Source organism: Pleurodeles waltl, chromosome 4_1 (genome assembly GCF_031143425.1).
Source record: "Pleurodeles waltl isolate 20211129_DDA chromosome 4_1, aPleWal1.hap1.20221129, whole genome shotgun sequence".
In the NCBI taxonomy this organism is placed as follows: domain Eukaryota; kingdom Metazoa; phylum Chordata; class Amphibia; order Caudata; family Salamandridae; genus Pleurodeles; species Pleurodeles waltl.
In genome coordinates, this window is record NC_090442.1 from 840676306 (window position 1) to 840693361 (window position 17056).

Genomic DNA, 17056 nt, shown 5'->3' on the forward strand with positions numbered 1-17056 from the left:
GCTGATTGTAGGAGAGTCCTACAACAGTTTCCTGAACTCTTCTCCTTAACCCCTGGTCAGACACACCTGTGTACCCATGATGTGGACACAGGAGACAGCATGCCTGTCAAAAACAAAATCTTTAGACAGTCTGACCATGTTAAGGAAAGCATCAAGGTGGAAGTCCACAAGATGCTGGAATTGGGAGTAATTGAGCGCTCTGACAGCCCCTGGGCTAGCCCAGTGGTCTTAGTCCCCAAACCTCACACCAAAGATGGAAAGAAAGAGATGAGGTTTTGTGTGGACTACAGAGGGCTCAATTCTGTCACCAAGACAGATGCTCATCCAATTCCAAGAGCTGATGAGCTCATAGATAAATTAGGTGCTGCCAAATTCTTAAGTACCTTTGACTTGACAGCAGGGTACTGGCAAATAAAAATGGCACCTGGAGCAAAAGAGAAAACAGCATTCTCCACACCTGATGGGCATTATCAGTTTACTGTTATGCCCTTTGGTTTAAAGAATGCCCCTGCCACCTTCCAAAGGTTGGTGAATCAAGTCCTTGCTGGCTTGGAGTCCTTTAGCACAGCTTATCTTGATGATATTGCTGTCTTTAGCTCCACCTGGCAGGATCACCTGGTCCACCTGAAGAAGGTTTTGAAGGCTCTGCAATCTGCAGGCCTCTCTATCAAGGCATCCAAATGCCAGATAGGGCAGGGAACTGTGGTTTACTTGGGCCACCTTGTAGGTGGAGGCCAAGTTCAGCCACTCCAACCCAAGATCCAGACTATTCTGGACTGGGTAGCTCCAAAAACCCAGACTCAAGTCAGGGCATTCCTTGGCTTGACTGGGTATTACAGGAGGTTTGTGAAGGGATATGGATCCATTGTGACAGCCCTCACTGAACTCACCTCCAAGAAAATGCCCAAGAAAGTGAACTGGACTGTGGAATGCCAACAGGCCTTTGACACCCTGAAACAAGCAATGTGCTCAGCACCAGTTCTAAAAGCTCCAGATTATTCTAAGCAGTTCATTGTGCAGACTGATGCCTCTGAACATGGGATAGGGGCAGTTTTGTCCCAAACAAATGATGATGGCCTTGACCAGCCTGTTGCTTTCATTAGCAGGAGGTTACTCCCCAGGGAGCAGCGTTGGAGTGCCATTGAGAGGGAGGCCTTTGCTGTGGTTTGGTCCCTGAAGAAGCTGAGACCATACCTCTTTGGGACTCACTTCCTAGTTCAAACTGACCACAGACCTCTCAAATGGCTGATGCAAATGAAAGGTGAAAATCCTAAACTGTTGAGGTGGTCCATCTCCCTACAGGGAATGGACTTTATAGTGGAACACAGACCTGGGACTGCCCATGCCAATGCAGATGGCCTTTCCAGGTTCTTCCACTTAGAAAATGAAGACTCTCTTGGGAAAGGTTAGTCTCATCCTCTTTCGTTTGGGGGGGGGTTGTGTAAGGAAATGCCTCCTTGGCATGGTTGCCCCCTGACTTTTTGCCTTTGCTGATGCTATGTTTACAATTGAAAGTGTGCTGAGGCCTGCTAACCAGGCCCCAGCACCAGTGTTCTTTCCCTAACCTGTACTTTTGTATCCACAATTGGCAGACCCTGGCATCCAGATAAGTCCCTTGTAACTGGTACTTCTAGTACCAAGGGCCCTGATGCCAAGGAAGGTCTCTAAGGGCTGCAGCATGTCTTATGCCACCCTGGAGACCTCTCACTCAGCACAGACACACTGCTTGCCAGCTTGTGTGTGCTAGTGAGGACAAAACGAGTAAGTCGACATGGCACTCCCCTCAGGGTGCCATGCCAGCCTCTCACTGCCTATGCAGTATAGGTAAGACACCCCTCTAGCAGGCCTTACAGCCCTAAGGCAGGGTGCACTATACCATAGGTGAGGGTACCAGTGCATGAGCATGGTACCCCTACAGTGTCTAAACAAAACCTTAGACATTGTAAGTGCAGGGTAGCCATAAGAGTATATGGTCTGGGAGTCTGTCAAACACGAACTCCACAGCACCATAATGGCTACACTGAAAACTGGGAAGTTTGGTATCAAACTTCTCAGCACAATAAATGCACACTGATGCCAGTGTACATTTTATTGCAAAATACACCCCAGAGGGCACCTTAGAGGTGCCCCCTGAAACTTAACCGACTGTCTGTGTAGGCTGACTAGTTCCAGCAGCCTGCCACACCAGAGACATGTTGCTGGCCCCATGGGGAGAGTGCCTTTGTCACTCTGAGGCCAGTAACAAAGCCTGCACTGGGTGGAGATGCTAACACCTCCCCCAGGCAGGAGCTGTAACACCTGGCGGTGAGCCTCAAAGGCTCACCCCTTTGTCACAGCCCAGCAGGGCACTCCAGCTTAGTGGAGTTGCCCGCCCCCTCCGGCCACGGCCCCCACTTTTGGCGGCAAGGCTGGAGGGAACAAAGAAAGCAACAAGGAGGAGTCACTGGCCAGTCAGGACAGCCCCTAAGGTGTCCTGAGCTGAGGTGACTCTGACTTTTAGAAATCCTCCATCTTGCAGATGGAGGATTCCCCCAATAGGGTTAGGATTGTGACCCCCTCCCCTTGGGAGGAGGCACAAAGAGGGTGTACCCACCCTCAGGGCTAGTAGCCATTGGCTACTAACCCCCCAGACCTAAACACGCCCTTAAATTTAGTATTTAAGGGCTACCCTGAACCCTAGAAAATTAGATTCCTGCAACTACAAGAAGAAGGACTGCCTAGCTGAAAACCCCTGCAGAGGAAGACCAGAAGACGACAACTGCCTTGGCTCCAGAAACTCACCGGCCTGTCTCCTGCCTTCCAAAGATCCTGCTCCAGCGACGCCTTCCAAAGGGACCAGCGACCTCGACATCCTCTGAGGACTGCCCCTGCTTCGAAAAGACAAGAAACTCCCGAGGACAGCGGACCTGCTCCAAGAAAGGCTGCAACTTTGTTTCCAGCAGCTTTGAAAGAACCCTGCAAGCTCCCCGCAAGAAGCGTGAGACTTGCAACACTGCACCCGGCGACCCCGACTCGGCTGGTGGAGATCCAACACCTCAGGAGGGACCCCAGGACTACTCTGATACTGTGAGTACCAAAACCTGTCCCCCCTGAGCCCCCACAGCGCCGCCTGCAGAGGGAATCCCGAGGCTTCCCCTGACCGCGACTCTTTGAATCCAAAGTCCCGACGCCTGGGAGAGACCCTGCACCCGCAGCCCCCAGGACCTGAAGGACCGGACTTTCACTGGAGAAGTGACCCCCAGGAGTCCCTCTCCCTTACCCAAGTGGAGGTTTCCCCGAGGAATCCCCCCCTTGCCTGCCTGCAGCGCTGAAGAGATCCCGAGATCTCTCATAGACTAACATTGCGAACCCGACGCCTGTTTCTACACTGCACCCGGCCGCCCCCGCGCTGCTGAGGGTGAAATTTCTGTGTGGGCTTGTGTCCCCCCCGGTGCCCTACAAAACCCCCCTAGTCTGCCCTCCGAAGACGCGGGTACTTACCTGCAAGCAGACCGGGACCGGGGCACCCCCTTCTCTCAATTCTAGCCTATGTGTTTTGGGCACCACTTTGAACTCTGCACCTGACCGGCCCTGAGCTGCTGGTGTGGTGACTTTGGGGTTGCTCTGAACCCCCAACGGTGGGCTACCTTGGACCAAGAACTGAACCCTGTAAGTGTCTTACTTACCTGGTAAAACTAACAAAAACTTACCTCCCCTAGGAACTGTGAAAATTGCACTGTGTCCACTTTTAAAACAGCTATTTGTCAATAACTTGAAAAGTATACATGCAATTTTTATGATTTAAAGTTCCTAAAGTACTTACCTGCAATACCTTTCGAATGAGATATTACATGTAGAATTTGAACCTGTGGTTCTTAAAATAAACTAAGAAAAGATATTTTTCTATACAAAAACCTATTGGCTGGATTTGTCTCTGAGTGTGTGTACCTCATTTATTGTCTATGTGTATGTACAACAAATGCTTAGCACTACTCCTTGGATAAGCCTACTGCTCGACCACACTACCACAAAATAGAGCATTAGTATTATCTATTTTTACCACTATTTTACCTCTAAGGGGAACCCTTGGACTCTGTGCATGCTATTCCTTACTTTGAAATAGCACATACAGAGCCAACTTCCTACAAAATGTTCTTTCTTAGCGTATAAAGAATAACTATTCTGCCTTCCAGCTTTCCATCTCCCATTTTCAATTCATGTGGGCTGCTACAATGTACAAAGATTGTTGCAGTGTGCATGTTGTTATAAGCGCCCTCGTGCATGTGCTCAGTTCTCTAATCAACTAATTTAGCCATTATGATTTGTTTATGTGTAGAACTTTGAAGATCAGACTACTTTTCACCGACAGGACAACTTTGCATGTTGTCTTTCTTTGAATTTGAGGTATTTTGTTGTAGGGAAGCAATGAGTTGAGTATAGACTTATTTTACTGCTCTGTTTGTACTGCTACAAGGAGTTCTGAATAGGTGCCATCAAGCTCTTAACACTGGACCCAGTCTGAAGATATTTTAAGTTCCTAATTTTTTTTAAAACTAGTTCTCATCACCTTCAGGTGTAAATTGTTGATGTATGCCTGTACTAGCACAACCTGTAAAATACGTCTAAATATTTATATCTTTTATGGGCTTCCAAGTAATCCAGCATGTGCCTATGTGTAATCACGGAATTTTGCAGGAATGTCACTTTACTTCTCTCAAGCCAAATACATGCCAATAGGTTGTGAAAAACTTGACTTCTTATGAGGCCCTGTTTTTTTTATCCAGCAAGTAAGTAGAAGTAACCTCTTTCAACAATTAAGTAATAATTTGTGGATTAGGGAATACCCATCTCTTACATATCTCGTATCTTGCTAACAGCATTAAAAAGAATAGTAGTGTCATCTTTCGTATAACAGCATACACATCTTTAATTTCCATTGTGTCAGTTCCAACCCGTAGAACAGTATATCTTACATATGTGAACCATCCATTGCAGGATTGTCACATTTCTTAAAGAGGACCACCTGATGCGTCTCTAATTGAGACTGTTTTTTGCGGGGTCCAGTAGATCTTGTGCAGAGTGAAAAAAAAACTGTAACTTTTTAACGCTGGAGAATTGACAGTGAATTAGAAATGCTCAGAAATACTTGCCAGACAAATCTCTAACTACTACCCCTGCAAGTACAAAGGGCATACTATAATTTCAGTGCTTCTTTCTTCCTTGGATGTATTTCTCGAACCTTCGATTCTCTATCCTCCAAGTCTTGGTTCCGTTTTTTGTGCAGAAATCCAGAATGATAATTGAATGTATTTGAACCTGGAAGTGCTGCCTGTAGTCTAATCCAATATGGCATCCCACGATTGGAATTCAGAATCTTCTAAAATGTAACCCCAGTTAACTACTCCAGTCTCTTTTAATGGAATGCTTAACTGACCCTCGAGAGTCCCAAACTGGGGCTACTTTACGGTTGTATGGAATACTCCATTATGAAATCTGGGCAATTGTCTACTTTTCAGCTATTTATTGATTCTGATCGGATCTGCTTTCATCTCCTTCTGTTACAGTTTTTGAATAAAATAGTAAGGGGAGTGCTGAACATGAGTGCTGCTGGTTATTTCCTTCACTGGTTCAGTACTCTGCATACACTTGATATACTTTTTGGTCCTTTGAACTTTAGTTTCCAGACTAATAACTTTACACGACTCTCCCGATATAGAAAATGTTGTAATTTGCTGGTCACAAATTCTGTGTTTATAATTGGGTTACATTCAAAATGTGTTCTGGGCAATTTGTAGTTATTTTTTTAACACCATTCTTTCGTCTTAATCAATAGTGCATCTATGACAGATACATTGGGCTTGAAAAAAAAGCTCCATCCAGATTGCAGAGCAATCTTAAACGTGCTAGTATCTGCTTAATTTCCTGCATGCTGTCTTTCAGTGACAATTCTGAAAACAGGGAATGAGTCCTAAAGAAGAGACCCATTTTATTGTTACTGTGGAAGGTATAACTTCTTTGCTTCCCTACCTCCATTCACCAAATATCACCGAGTTGTAAATCTTGAATTATGTTCTGCAAGCACTTTCAAAATTTGTGGGAATTCATGATGGAACATTTTGTGAACCATTTCGTTGTATTGTAATGTATTAAAATCATTACCAATAATAGATGTGTGTTCCACCAAATTAGAAAAGCAACATTTCAAGGAATCTGGGTCATCGATGTTCGGACCATAATAATCCTGCATCGAAGAGGATTATGTGATGAATATTAGCCTTAGCAATTATCCACCTACCCATGATATCTACATTAGTTTCAAGTGGGTTTATGTAGTATTCCACATTAGAGCAGCAACACCCTTTTAAGGTACATGGGTTATCAGAGTATACCACCCACTGAGCCCATCTTTCTTTCTTAACTAGGGCCTTACATTAGATGTTCATCAAATGAGTGTTTTGTATTTAAAATAGGTGTGCCGCACAGTATCACAGATATTCATGTGAATTTGTTGTTTTCTTTTTTACTTTTCCATTCTTGGTCAAAAGTTAATCACCAACGTGGCTACCTAAATGTTTTATTCTTTTCACTTTGTTTAGCTGGTCTTGTACTAGATGATTGAGGGCTACTTATTTATGGTTCAAATCTCTTTATTAATTTTAGGGAAACACACACACTCACAACCACAGGCTGGTGAGGGCAGTAAATAAACCGGAACATAATCTGAGTGGGGAGGTATGGAGGTATAGTGGTGGGGGAGTAGGCGGGTGATGGAAGGAGGAGAGATGTGGGGGGGTAGGAAAGAAGGCTGACCAGGAGGCAGCGATATGTCCATCGGTTACTTTAAGTAGGTCCGTTAGATACGTGGGCAGAAAGATTGTAACCATGTCATTATTGTGCTGGTGCTCCTTGCCAATTAGTCTAAGCACCCTGAGATACTTTGTGCAGGTGAGCTCTCAGAAGTTGGTGGCTAGAAATTGGGTGAAGGAGATCCACATCTTATCGAAACAGGCAATGCTCCTTACACTGAGGCTGTGATCTTCTCCTTTGCCAAGGTATCCCACAGTCTATGAAGCCAGTCCGAGTGCATAGGTACCGTATCCTTGCTCAAATTCAGTAAGATAGTTTGTCTAGCTGCCCAGAGGAGTAGAGTAATCGCCTTGCCCCTAGTGGAATTAAGTGGATAGGTCAGTGGGTTAGGGAGCCCCAACAGAGTTTAGCTATGGAAGCATGGAATGTTGGTGTTAAAAATCTCATCTGCGTCTCAGAAGACCTCCCAGTATCACTGTAGTTTTGGGTAGTGCCAAAGAAGGTGGGTATGGGTGCCCACCTAACCACAGTTATACCAACATAGGCCAGTTGCACCAGCCTTCCAGAGCGTGACCCTAGCTAAGGTATAATATCAGGAGTGTGTCAGTTTAAGCATGGATTCTTTCCCTGCTGCTCTAAAAGAGGAGTCGCTGGCTCTACGGAGGATATCCAACCATTCCATAGCTTTGAATGTGCGTTCTAATTTGGCCTCCCATCTCATCTGGACTGGAGACTTGCTGTTGTCTGTGTCTACGGAGGATAGCTGACCATTCCATAGCTATGAATGTGCATTCTAATTTGGCCTCCCATCTCATCTGGACTGTAGACTTGCTGTTGTCTGTAGGTGAGTTCAAAAATGTGTAAATGTATGGAAGTGGGTGTTTGTCATCCATCTAGATGAATAACCATTTTTCAAATTGAGTAACTGGTCTACTCATATGTGGTTGGATTGACAGGTGTGAGACCAAGTTTGTAATCGCTGTCTAGTGTCAGAGAGGCCATACTTCTCTTAAAGCCGAGGAAACTCTAGTGCCCCTACATAGTAATATGTCACCAATGCATTTGCAGTTGACTGCTTGCCACACAATAGTTCATCCCATTGTATGAGGGTGGGAATGCCGGGTTCCTTATCATAGTAGTGAGCATGGAATTAGGGGAATACATAATCTACCCTATCTCAGTCCAGTGCTTTGAGTTGTCTCCTAGCCAGATTTTGTTGCCTATGTAATCTATGGGTGCCCATGTGTTTGTGAACATTTTCTAACTCTTTTACCTGTGCTTCTAAGTCTTTCCTCTTCTCCATTCGCTTTTGGTTGAGCTTTGCAGAGATCACAAGGAATGTCCCTCCAACTACTGCTTTCAGAGTATCTCAAAAGGACGGAGACAGGCGTGTCTGGTGTGTCACTGTCTTTGAGAAAGCGTTATATAGTGTCCTGTTTTGTGGGAGTCTTGGGAGCAATTTGTCGTTGACTCACCAGGTGTGACCTTGGACCCCTCTGCCAGGGATATTAAATGTCAGTGTGATCAGGGAGTGGTCAGACAATGATGCCGTCTCAATGTCAGTCTGTTACAGGGTCGACATGAATGCACGGGGATTTTAGGGAGGGTATAAGTCTAGTGTGTGGCTTAAACGAATGTGTACCCCCTCAAGGTGGGATGCTTAATGCACCAGGCATCTGCTAGGCCCACATCAGTGAGCCACCAGGCCAGGTGGGGCTACTCATTAAATAAATAAAAAAAGTAAAAATATCACATGCTCCTCTTCCTGTATGCTCTCTTCCCCTAGGAACTCTCCATCCCTCATACTGCACTTGCCCAAGTCCCTTTCAACATAAGCTACTTCCCCCATGTCGGACAATCCTATATAAATTGTAATCTAAGTTACCTTCTATGTTTTAATTAAATCAACTTCTTTCATATTCTGCAAATTGGGCATTTGTTTTTCCACATTATCCTCAATATGGCAGGAAATCTCAAATAAATGTTTGCCCCTAATATCTGAAGTTCCTCCATTCTCTTTCCTTCAGTCCACTGCCTTCCTTGTGTATCTTATCTAAAGATACAGTTTTTTTTTTTTTTTTTTTTTAGTGTGGTTGTCAGTATTTGCTTCTTAACTAAATACATTTTACAAAATGACTAGCATCAATGACTTGCATTCCTAGGGGGTGACAACAATCGTTCACATTGGATGCCCCCCTCACTTTCCACCTTTAGGTAGGTTGCATGATTAGTCAGACTATAACCCCCATACTGAATACAATGGTTGGCCCCATTAATCTATCCATGGATCCAAGGCTGCCTGTGGACAGTTGGTTTTCTGTGATTCTAGATCACATTGAACAAGGTTATTGCAGTTGCTGAATGTCTGATACTTTTGTTGAATATTTGATTGGAATCTTCTATAACTAAATGTAAAAACTAAATAAAGACATTTTTTTTAAAACTAGGACTCTTCTGGAATTTTTCTGTTTTGGGTGTAATCTGAAGGGATCTATGTGCACTGTTTGAATTTCTTGCTCCAAATTGATATCCATATTTCTTGTGTGCTCTTTTCCGTCTCCATAGTTACTTTTAACAAAGTGTTTTCTAGCACTTTAGTTCTAGTGGTCAAATCATCTACTTTTTTCTTGAATGCTCAACACGCCTCAAATAGCTTTTTGATTCATTTCTGATGTGGTAAATCTGCAGTTAATCTATACGAGTTGTTTTTTCAACATGCCTTCTGGGCCTCCATTCATTCCCTTAGAATGTTGATTATTTCTTGCAGTCTGTTCTTTCCTGTACTCGCAATCTGGACCACTGCAATTTTGGCCGGGGGGGATTTCGTCATTATTCTCACTTAAACTTTTCTAAGTCACTAACACATCTAATCTATTATGGTTTATTATTGTAAAAGTGGCCATCTTGTCACTAAAATCTGTACTTGGTTGCAATTTATTTCTTGATTTTCCAAAATCAACTGGAATTTGCTGCTGCAAAGCCTAAATCATGTTTTATGTTAGTATATAAACTACACACATCCAATTGGCACTTTAACACATAACCACTGCAGATTTGATGTGATTTTTTTAGACCATACATTTCCATCCATTTGTATCTTCTGAGGAGGTATCTGGATTTGATTGGACAATAGATATAAGGTCATAAGAATTAAGCCCACTGGGGCTTGATTGAATATTATGATGTCCTCCTTGTATTAATTAATGTTGCACATAAGTATTGGGACTAGTGACTATTCACTTAGGTATTTGATGATGTAACTGGAGGTGCAGTACAATAAGAAAGATATCTACATGAATTATGCCCACTTTGGCGAGACATAATAGTATTAATCTTTCCAGGGATATTAATGATGTACATATACAACTATGGTGGGATTAGACATAACAATGAATGTTCCGGTATTCAATTTGAATGATACATGTATGTTAAACATTTAATTTATGCAACATTCTAAGATGGCGATCTTTGTCATTTTGAATGCATCATGTTAGGAATTGTTATGCCCGTCTTCTGTTTTTATATTTCCACTTGGTTTAACGTTGTGGGAATTCTAAAATGGAGAAAATTGTGTGAATTTCTTTGAACTGATAGCCCTTTGATTAATGGAATATATAATCCGGCTATGTTTGAGTATGTGAACACCTCGACATTATATTGTGATATTGTCAACATGTTTAAGATATGAATTCCCTAAATTATTTATTGCTAAGAGACAATACATTCATGTTGCAATGGGTTACAACATTCAGTATTTAATATTTAAACTGAATGATGCAGGGATATCAGGCATTTCACTAGTATTTGTCTTACATTCTAAGATGGCGACTGTCTTTGTAATCATTGCACAGGGATAGTAAATGGTGTGTCCGTTTTTTGTTTTCACTTTTTTCTCTGTCGGTGGTAATGATAAAAATGAAGAGAATGTTCGGTGCCCCATACCATGATCAACGTGTTGGGAGTTTACCGTCTGCAGTATTAAATTTGACTTCAAATACATCCTCGAGTGTCTGGGACTTCTTTGTGATTGAGAAGGTGTCACGTAGTATATATAGATATAACCTACTGGCGCTTGCCAGTAGGTTGTTATAGTAAAGACCATGTTTCCATAGAAAAAGCGTTTATTGACTTGCCTATATGTTTGGCACCGCTTGACGAATCTTCACAAGATTTTCCAAAAGAAGTGGCCCTTTGATTCTTGTTGCACACTGGATGTTTTGGGGTGATTCGTCAAGCAGGGGCCGAAAAAAAGGGGGCTCGAAAAACATTGCGTTTCCCATGTCAATTCCTATAGGACCTGTCAAGACATCTATAGGCTGAACCACTGGATGGAATTACACCAAATTTGGCAGACAGCTAGCTATGCAGATTGCGCTTTTTGTTATTTAGTTTAAATCCGTTCAATAGTTTAGGAGATATTTAGAGGCAAATAAATGTCTCTACTTCTGTCCACGAATAATTAATTAGCAAAATCTGCAAATTTTCATGAACACACGTGTGAAAAGAAGCATTGCAATTTGCTGACTGCAACCTGACTAGAAAGTTGCAACCACCATTTTATTTCACGAATTGCCAAGTGCGTATATCAATATTCTGAGGATGAAGTACCCACAGCGTCCTGCTGTTGAGACAGAGTTTTCACTTTGCTGACAAGTATCAGCACTTGATCTGGGATGGCAAGGCTTGGCATCTGGCTAGGTAGACCACATCCCAATATGTGACAACTGTCTTGGAGGAGTTCCTGGACAGCACCACACACTGGCAACAGCATCAATCAGTTACGGACACTAAGGTTGGAACAAGGCGATAAGAATTTGAATGAGAAGACAGCAGGCAAACTGAGAGCTGTGGCACTACCAAAACCCTGAGTGTTGGTGTCCTACAGGGACCGTTCTGTGAAATGATGCTGGAGTTTTAATGCAACCCATAACAAGCCACTTGATTTCTTTAAAAAGTATAAGATCACAACAACTTGAGCGGTTGTAGACTAGTGTTGATTTGAGAGTTGAAATACGGGGCTAGGGTGACATTTAGGCCACAGACTAGCAGTCTCTTGATGTTACATGGGTTCTCCAGCAGTAAAGTGGGAAATTGCTAAATTGCCTGTAGGTCACTTCCCCAGGCCACAAAGCCAGGAGATGCAAATGACACCAGGTGATAAGGACTCTCAGTTGTCCAGAAGGCGATCTAGTCAGCCCAGATGAAAAGCGAGGTAGAAACGGTTAATAGTGACAGAGATTAATTCAAACATTTCACATGTCACCTTTGTTTTAATCAGGACTTATTGGAGTGGAACACCAACTTGCAACCGGATACCTACCTGTTAAGCAAAGGCAACATCTTGAAGCAGGCACCGCACGCCTGCAGGGCGGATTACCTGCACTCACTAAAAAATTATAGCATCCATCGAAAAATAGTGAGAAAACACTATCCTTATCTAGCTCAGTGGTTGAAAATAACCTTTCGACGAGTGTCAAACATGTGTTACTCAATTCCACACTCACAGGAGTATCGTCATTTTAGCTGTGCCAGTAAAACCTATTTCTAATCTGTGTCCTTTGTTTTCATGCCTCCGTGCAATGTATTACATTGAAAACGAAGGCATATATTTTGTAGTTAATTCTTTCAATTATTTCTTTTAGAGTAAATATGATTTTCAGACAGGAGACTGGTCAGAGCCATCAGTAAACCTACGATCTCCAAATGAAGCTACAGGATCGTCCCCGGTGCAGTACTGGCAACATCATCCAGAGAAGCTAATTTTCCAGTCATGCGATTATCGAGCATATGTAAGTCTATACTTCTGATGCATTTAAATGAGATTTTTTTTCTTCATTACCCACATCTTGCCTACATATGAGCAGTTTTATTTTATTTCAATACCCAGCAATAACTTTATGTATAATGAACGGTTAGACCATATCAGTTAATTTGTATTTATTTTACTAAAAAAACGACAGACCATTTGAAAACTAAGGGCCAGATGTACGACGTTGAGTTTTGCGACTCGCAATTTGCGACTCATTTGCGAGTCTCAGCAACATATGTACAACAGTGTACCTCACACTGTTTGCAAATCCCAATGGGGGCACAAATTACCTACCTCATTAGTATTCATGGAGCAATTTGCAACCCCATTGGGAATGGCTGCAATGTCTGTGGCTTCTTTTAAATAAATAATTATTTTTTTTTTTAAATGCACCCCGTTTTCCTGAAGGGAAAATGGGGTGCATTTCAAAAACAAAAATTAAAAGTTTTCTTTTCATTTTTTCAGAGCAGGCAGTGGTCCCACCCTTCCCTTTTGTGAATGGGTTAGCACCAATTTGAAATTGGTGCTAATTGCGATTGTTTTGTGACCGCATCATTCACAGTCACAAAACAATCATACATCACACTGCAACTCGCAATTTGGAAGGGAACGCCCCTTCCTAAATGTGACTCGCAAACATTGGTGATTCGGTAAAGAGATTATTGAATCGCAAAATTGGGTTTGTGCATCGACAAAGGCTTTTTTCTCGTTGCAAATGCGAATCGGGCTGTTTGTGACGAGAAAAAAGCTTTGTACATGTGGCCCTCAATTACTTATTCTTCAGAGTAATAGGTTTTTATCAATTGATTCTTGTAAAATAGTGTTTGCTGATTGAGCTTGAGCCTCTGTCTCTGCCCCTCGTTTTAACATCGAGACTCAATATTCCTTGGCATGATGGAGCTTGACGTGTTAGCTGGGAAGACTAGACCGGGACACTGTTTAACAGCAAAAACACCCTTCTCAGAGTAGTAGTTGGGTTAAGTCCGTCAGAAGTATTGTTGTATCACTGAGGCGATTTTGCTTGTTGCCTATCGGTCACCTCTTCCTCATTGGCCAAAACAAGGTTTCACAGTAATCAATAAGATAACACAGTGTGAGGTCGGAGAAATAAACTACAAGTTCTTTATCGCGCCACGGGTCAGGCAATCTTGCCCAGCTGACTGTTAGGGTTGCATGAGTTGCATGAGTTATTAGAGTGTATTCAGGTCAGTACTGTTACCTGACAGACAGAGGCAAGCTGTTTAATGACCTTACTCTCGTGCTGCACCGCGTCACTCATGTTGGAGTCACAACACAATCTCTTGAAGGGTAACATGTTTGTTTGGTTTTGCATGCAAGCTTACCATAGTCACATTAAACAAAAAAAACTGCTTGACAGTCTACATGCAATTCCAGCTGCCTTTCCCACATTCAGGTGACACAAATATTACTCCGGCTGGTTCTGGTATGGAAGACTTCATGTCATCAGTTCTTCCTTGTGGTACAACAAGAATGTCAGACTGTCGGCTCTAAGTCCAGTTCGGCTACTAAGCTTCATGTGTTTTTGAGTGGTTGTCTTTGTTTGATGAGCACTACATTAAGGCCAAAGCATCTTGTGTATGTTTACCTTGTATGATTTGTATTCCCTTTAGTTTTTTTAGATGAGGCTAAAATAGTCCTTTTGTTAGACTAGAGTCAGTCTTAGCACTTTTTCGTATTTGCTTTGTTTATAAAACAACATTTTAATTACTGGTTTAGGGAGTTTTGTTTGTGAAGTGCTTTCTGTTTAGATACCTTACCTAGTTATAAAGACACAGTGCTATTCACTATTCGCCATCGCACGTTCATTTGTTTTACTTTGCTGACGTAATACACATAGTGGAATTTGAGCTTATTTTGTTCACAAAGGAAAGTTGTGCGCCCAATTAATTTTTCTTAAATATGCATCAAAAATATTGTTCCTTTGTCAAAAGTATCCCCTATGCAATTTTTTTTGTATACGGCTTTTAAGTTAACTGCTTAGATGGCAAACATCATATGATTTTTCATAATACTGTGCATTTGAGTATACAGTTTTACTGTAATGCAGCTTGTCTAGGAAAGTGACGTACTCGCAGCTTTTATATTGTTGTCGCCCATGGTATTGCTTCTTTTTAGCATTTTTATGGTAGGACACCTGGGTGCAACCTATTACCGAACATTCCCCCTTACAAAAAGCTAGACCTATTGACTTTGCAAATGGTTGTTTTCTTTAGCATGAAACAAAAATATAGCATGTGCCTCGTTTATACCAAAGTCTCTAATAATGTACAAAAATCAATAGTGTTACATGCTAAAATTTTATTTTTATGAGCATAAGGAGTGCGTGTCTCTTGAGAGGTGAAACCTTATGTGGGTCATGATGCCCCATCAATACATCAGAAAAGGTAACAACTAGGGTATTCTTCATTGTGGATCTGCATATATGGCTTATGGACGCTGTGCTTTTGTATACAGTAGTTATCAAAGCTGGTATTACTACAGATCCAGAGCATAATCATACCGAATAGGCTCTTGGTGTGAATCGTGAAGACCAAGAAAATGGTTGATGATATTAGTGATGAAGCCTCATCCCGCCTCTTATGGGCTCAGTGAATTGCTTTACTATATAGGCATCAAGCGATAGCCCACAGCCAAGTGTTGTTACTTTTGTCCAATCATGAACCTCTCTTCAACCATTGTAAGAAAGTGTATACGGACAAATAATGTGGTAGATTAACTTACTTGTGTGATTATTTGCTTGAATCCATAAATTCACTTAAACACCACTAAAAACAAAAAAGTGTGTGGTTTTGATAATGAGGGTGAGGGGGGCAGGAAGCATGGCTGACATATCCCCAAAGGTCAGTGCTTGGGCAAAGGCTCAGAAAAGCAGTGTACCAATCTGTATGCTTTAACCAAAAGTTGTTTAACAGTCTTCCCTCATCTGAAAGCAAATAGCAGTTCAGAAAAAGCACAGTCGGCATTGGTATTGTAGATTTGCCAATGTTTTACTAAAGATGTGTCTTGATCTTTAAAGAGGCATGGTTAAAAGTGCTGAAATTAAACATTCAGTGTAAACTTGAAACTGTTCTAATACAAACTGAGAGGGCTTCGGGAGCATAGCATCTCACTGTTTTATAGCCTGCCTTTCTAATTTTGTTCGTTGGCCTCTATGTATCTGCTTTTCTTTTCATAGAATAATGTATGAAGGCATCAACTAAGATACAAATTGAGTGTAGTCCCAGAAACTTACCAAATAATAATCTTCAAACTTTTCAGGTGGGCATTATTGTGTTCAAAAAAGTTCTCCTAGATAGGACATGTGACATGACAGACCTCAATAGTGCCACACTTGGTTTCTGTCCTCAGGTCTAAGAAGGAGATTTTCATCTTATCACAGATGTAAATGAAATGAACTTTTGGGCAAAATAAATTTAACAATTTCAAAAACTCAAGGCGCCATTGTTTGGTACAGTCTCATATGAAACAAGCGTTGTCTGTCTGCCTTTTGGCAATTTTTGTTTTTGGCACGGTTTTTGCAGACTTTATGTTCTGGAAGCTGCTGTATTTTTATCAATCTAAGAAAACATCGAATTAAGGCAAAAATGTTCTTTGGTCTCAAAAAAGCACACATTTGGTAAAATCAGAGGATCTTGGCTAACACAGACCTAGCAAAGCCAATCGTTCTGCAGTTGGCTGCCAGTCTCTTGCCTTTGATAAAGAAGGAAAAGAAGAATGCAAGAAGAAAAGGAAGAAGGTAAGAAGGAAAAAAGAATGAATGAAAGAAAGAAAGGAAAGCAAGAATAAGGACATCAGGAAAGATGGAAAGAAAGAAGGGAAGGATGGAAAGAAGGAAAGAAAGGAAAATAAAAGAAATCAGGAAAAATCAAGAAGAAACAATAAATAATAAGGAAAAGGATGGAAAGAAAGAACTAAAAGTCAAGGAAAGAAAGGCTGATGGCTAGAAATAGAGGAAAGAACTAAGTAAGGAAAAAAGAACGGAAAGAAAGGGTAAAAAAGGAAGGAAAGATAAAAGGGAAGAAGGGAAAAAGCAAGCAAGAAGGGAAGGAGGAAAGAAGGAAAGAAAGCAATAAAGAATGAATGAATGAAGGAAAGCATGAAGGAAGATAAGAGGGAAGGAAGGAAAAATGAAAGAAAGAGAACACAGAAAACATGAAGGAAAGGAGGAAAGAAAACAAAGAAGTCAAGAAAGAATGAAAGGATAGAAAGAAGGAGTGGAAATATAATGGAGATGTCAGTCAGGAAAGAAAGCAAGCAAAAAGCCAGGAAGGAAGAGTGGAAGAAAAGAAAGAAAAGAGAGAGCAGGAAAGAAAGAAAACATGGAAAGAAAACAAGAAAGAAGGAAAGAAAACAGGAAAAGGAAGCAAGAAGGATTGGAAGAAGGGAAGCAAGAAAGAATGAAAGAAAGGATAGTAAGACGTAAGGGAAGAAATTAAAGGA

General features: G+C 41.7%; 1 protein-coding gene across 1 annotated transcript in view; it reads left to right on the forward strand.

The window, feature by feature from the left end:
• Positions 1 to 17056, forward strand: part of ANKS1B (ankyrin repeat and sterile alpha motif domain containing 1B) — a 518534-nt gene that overhangs the window by 292222 nt on the left and 209256 nt on the right. The window contains exon 4 of the mRNA XM_069229598.1: positions 12429 to 12575. Within this exon, the coding sequence (XP_069085699.1) occupies positions 12429 to 12575 (147 nt within the window). The remainder of the gene's footprint in view (positions 1 to 12428; positions 12576 to 17056) is intronic.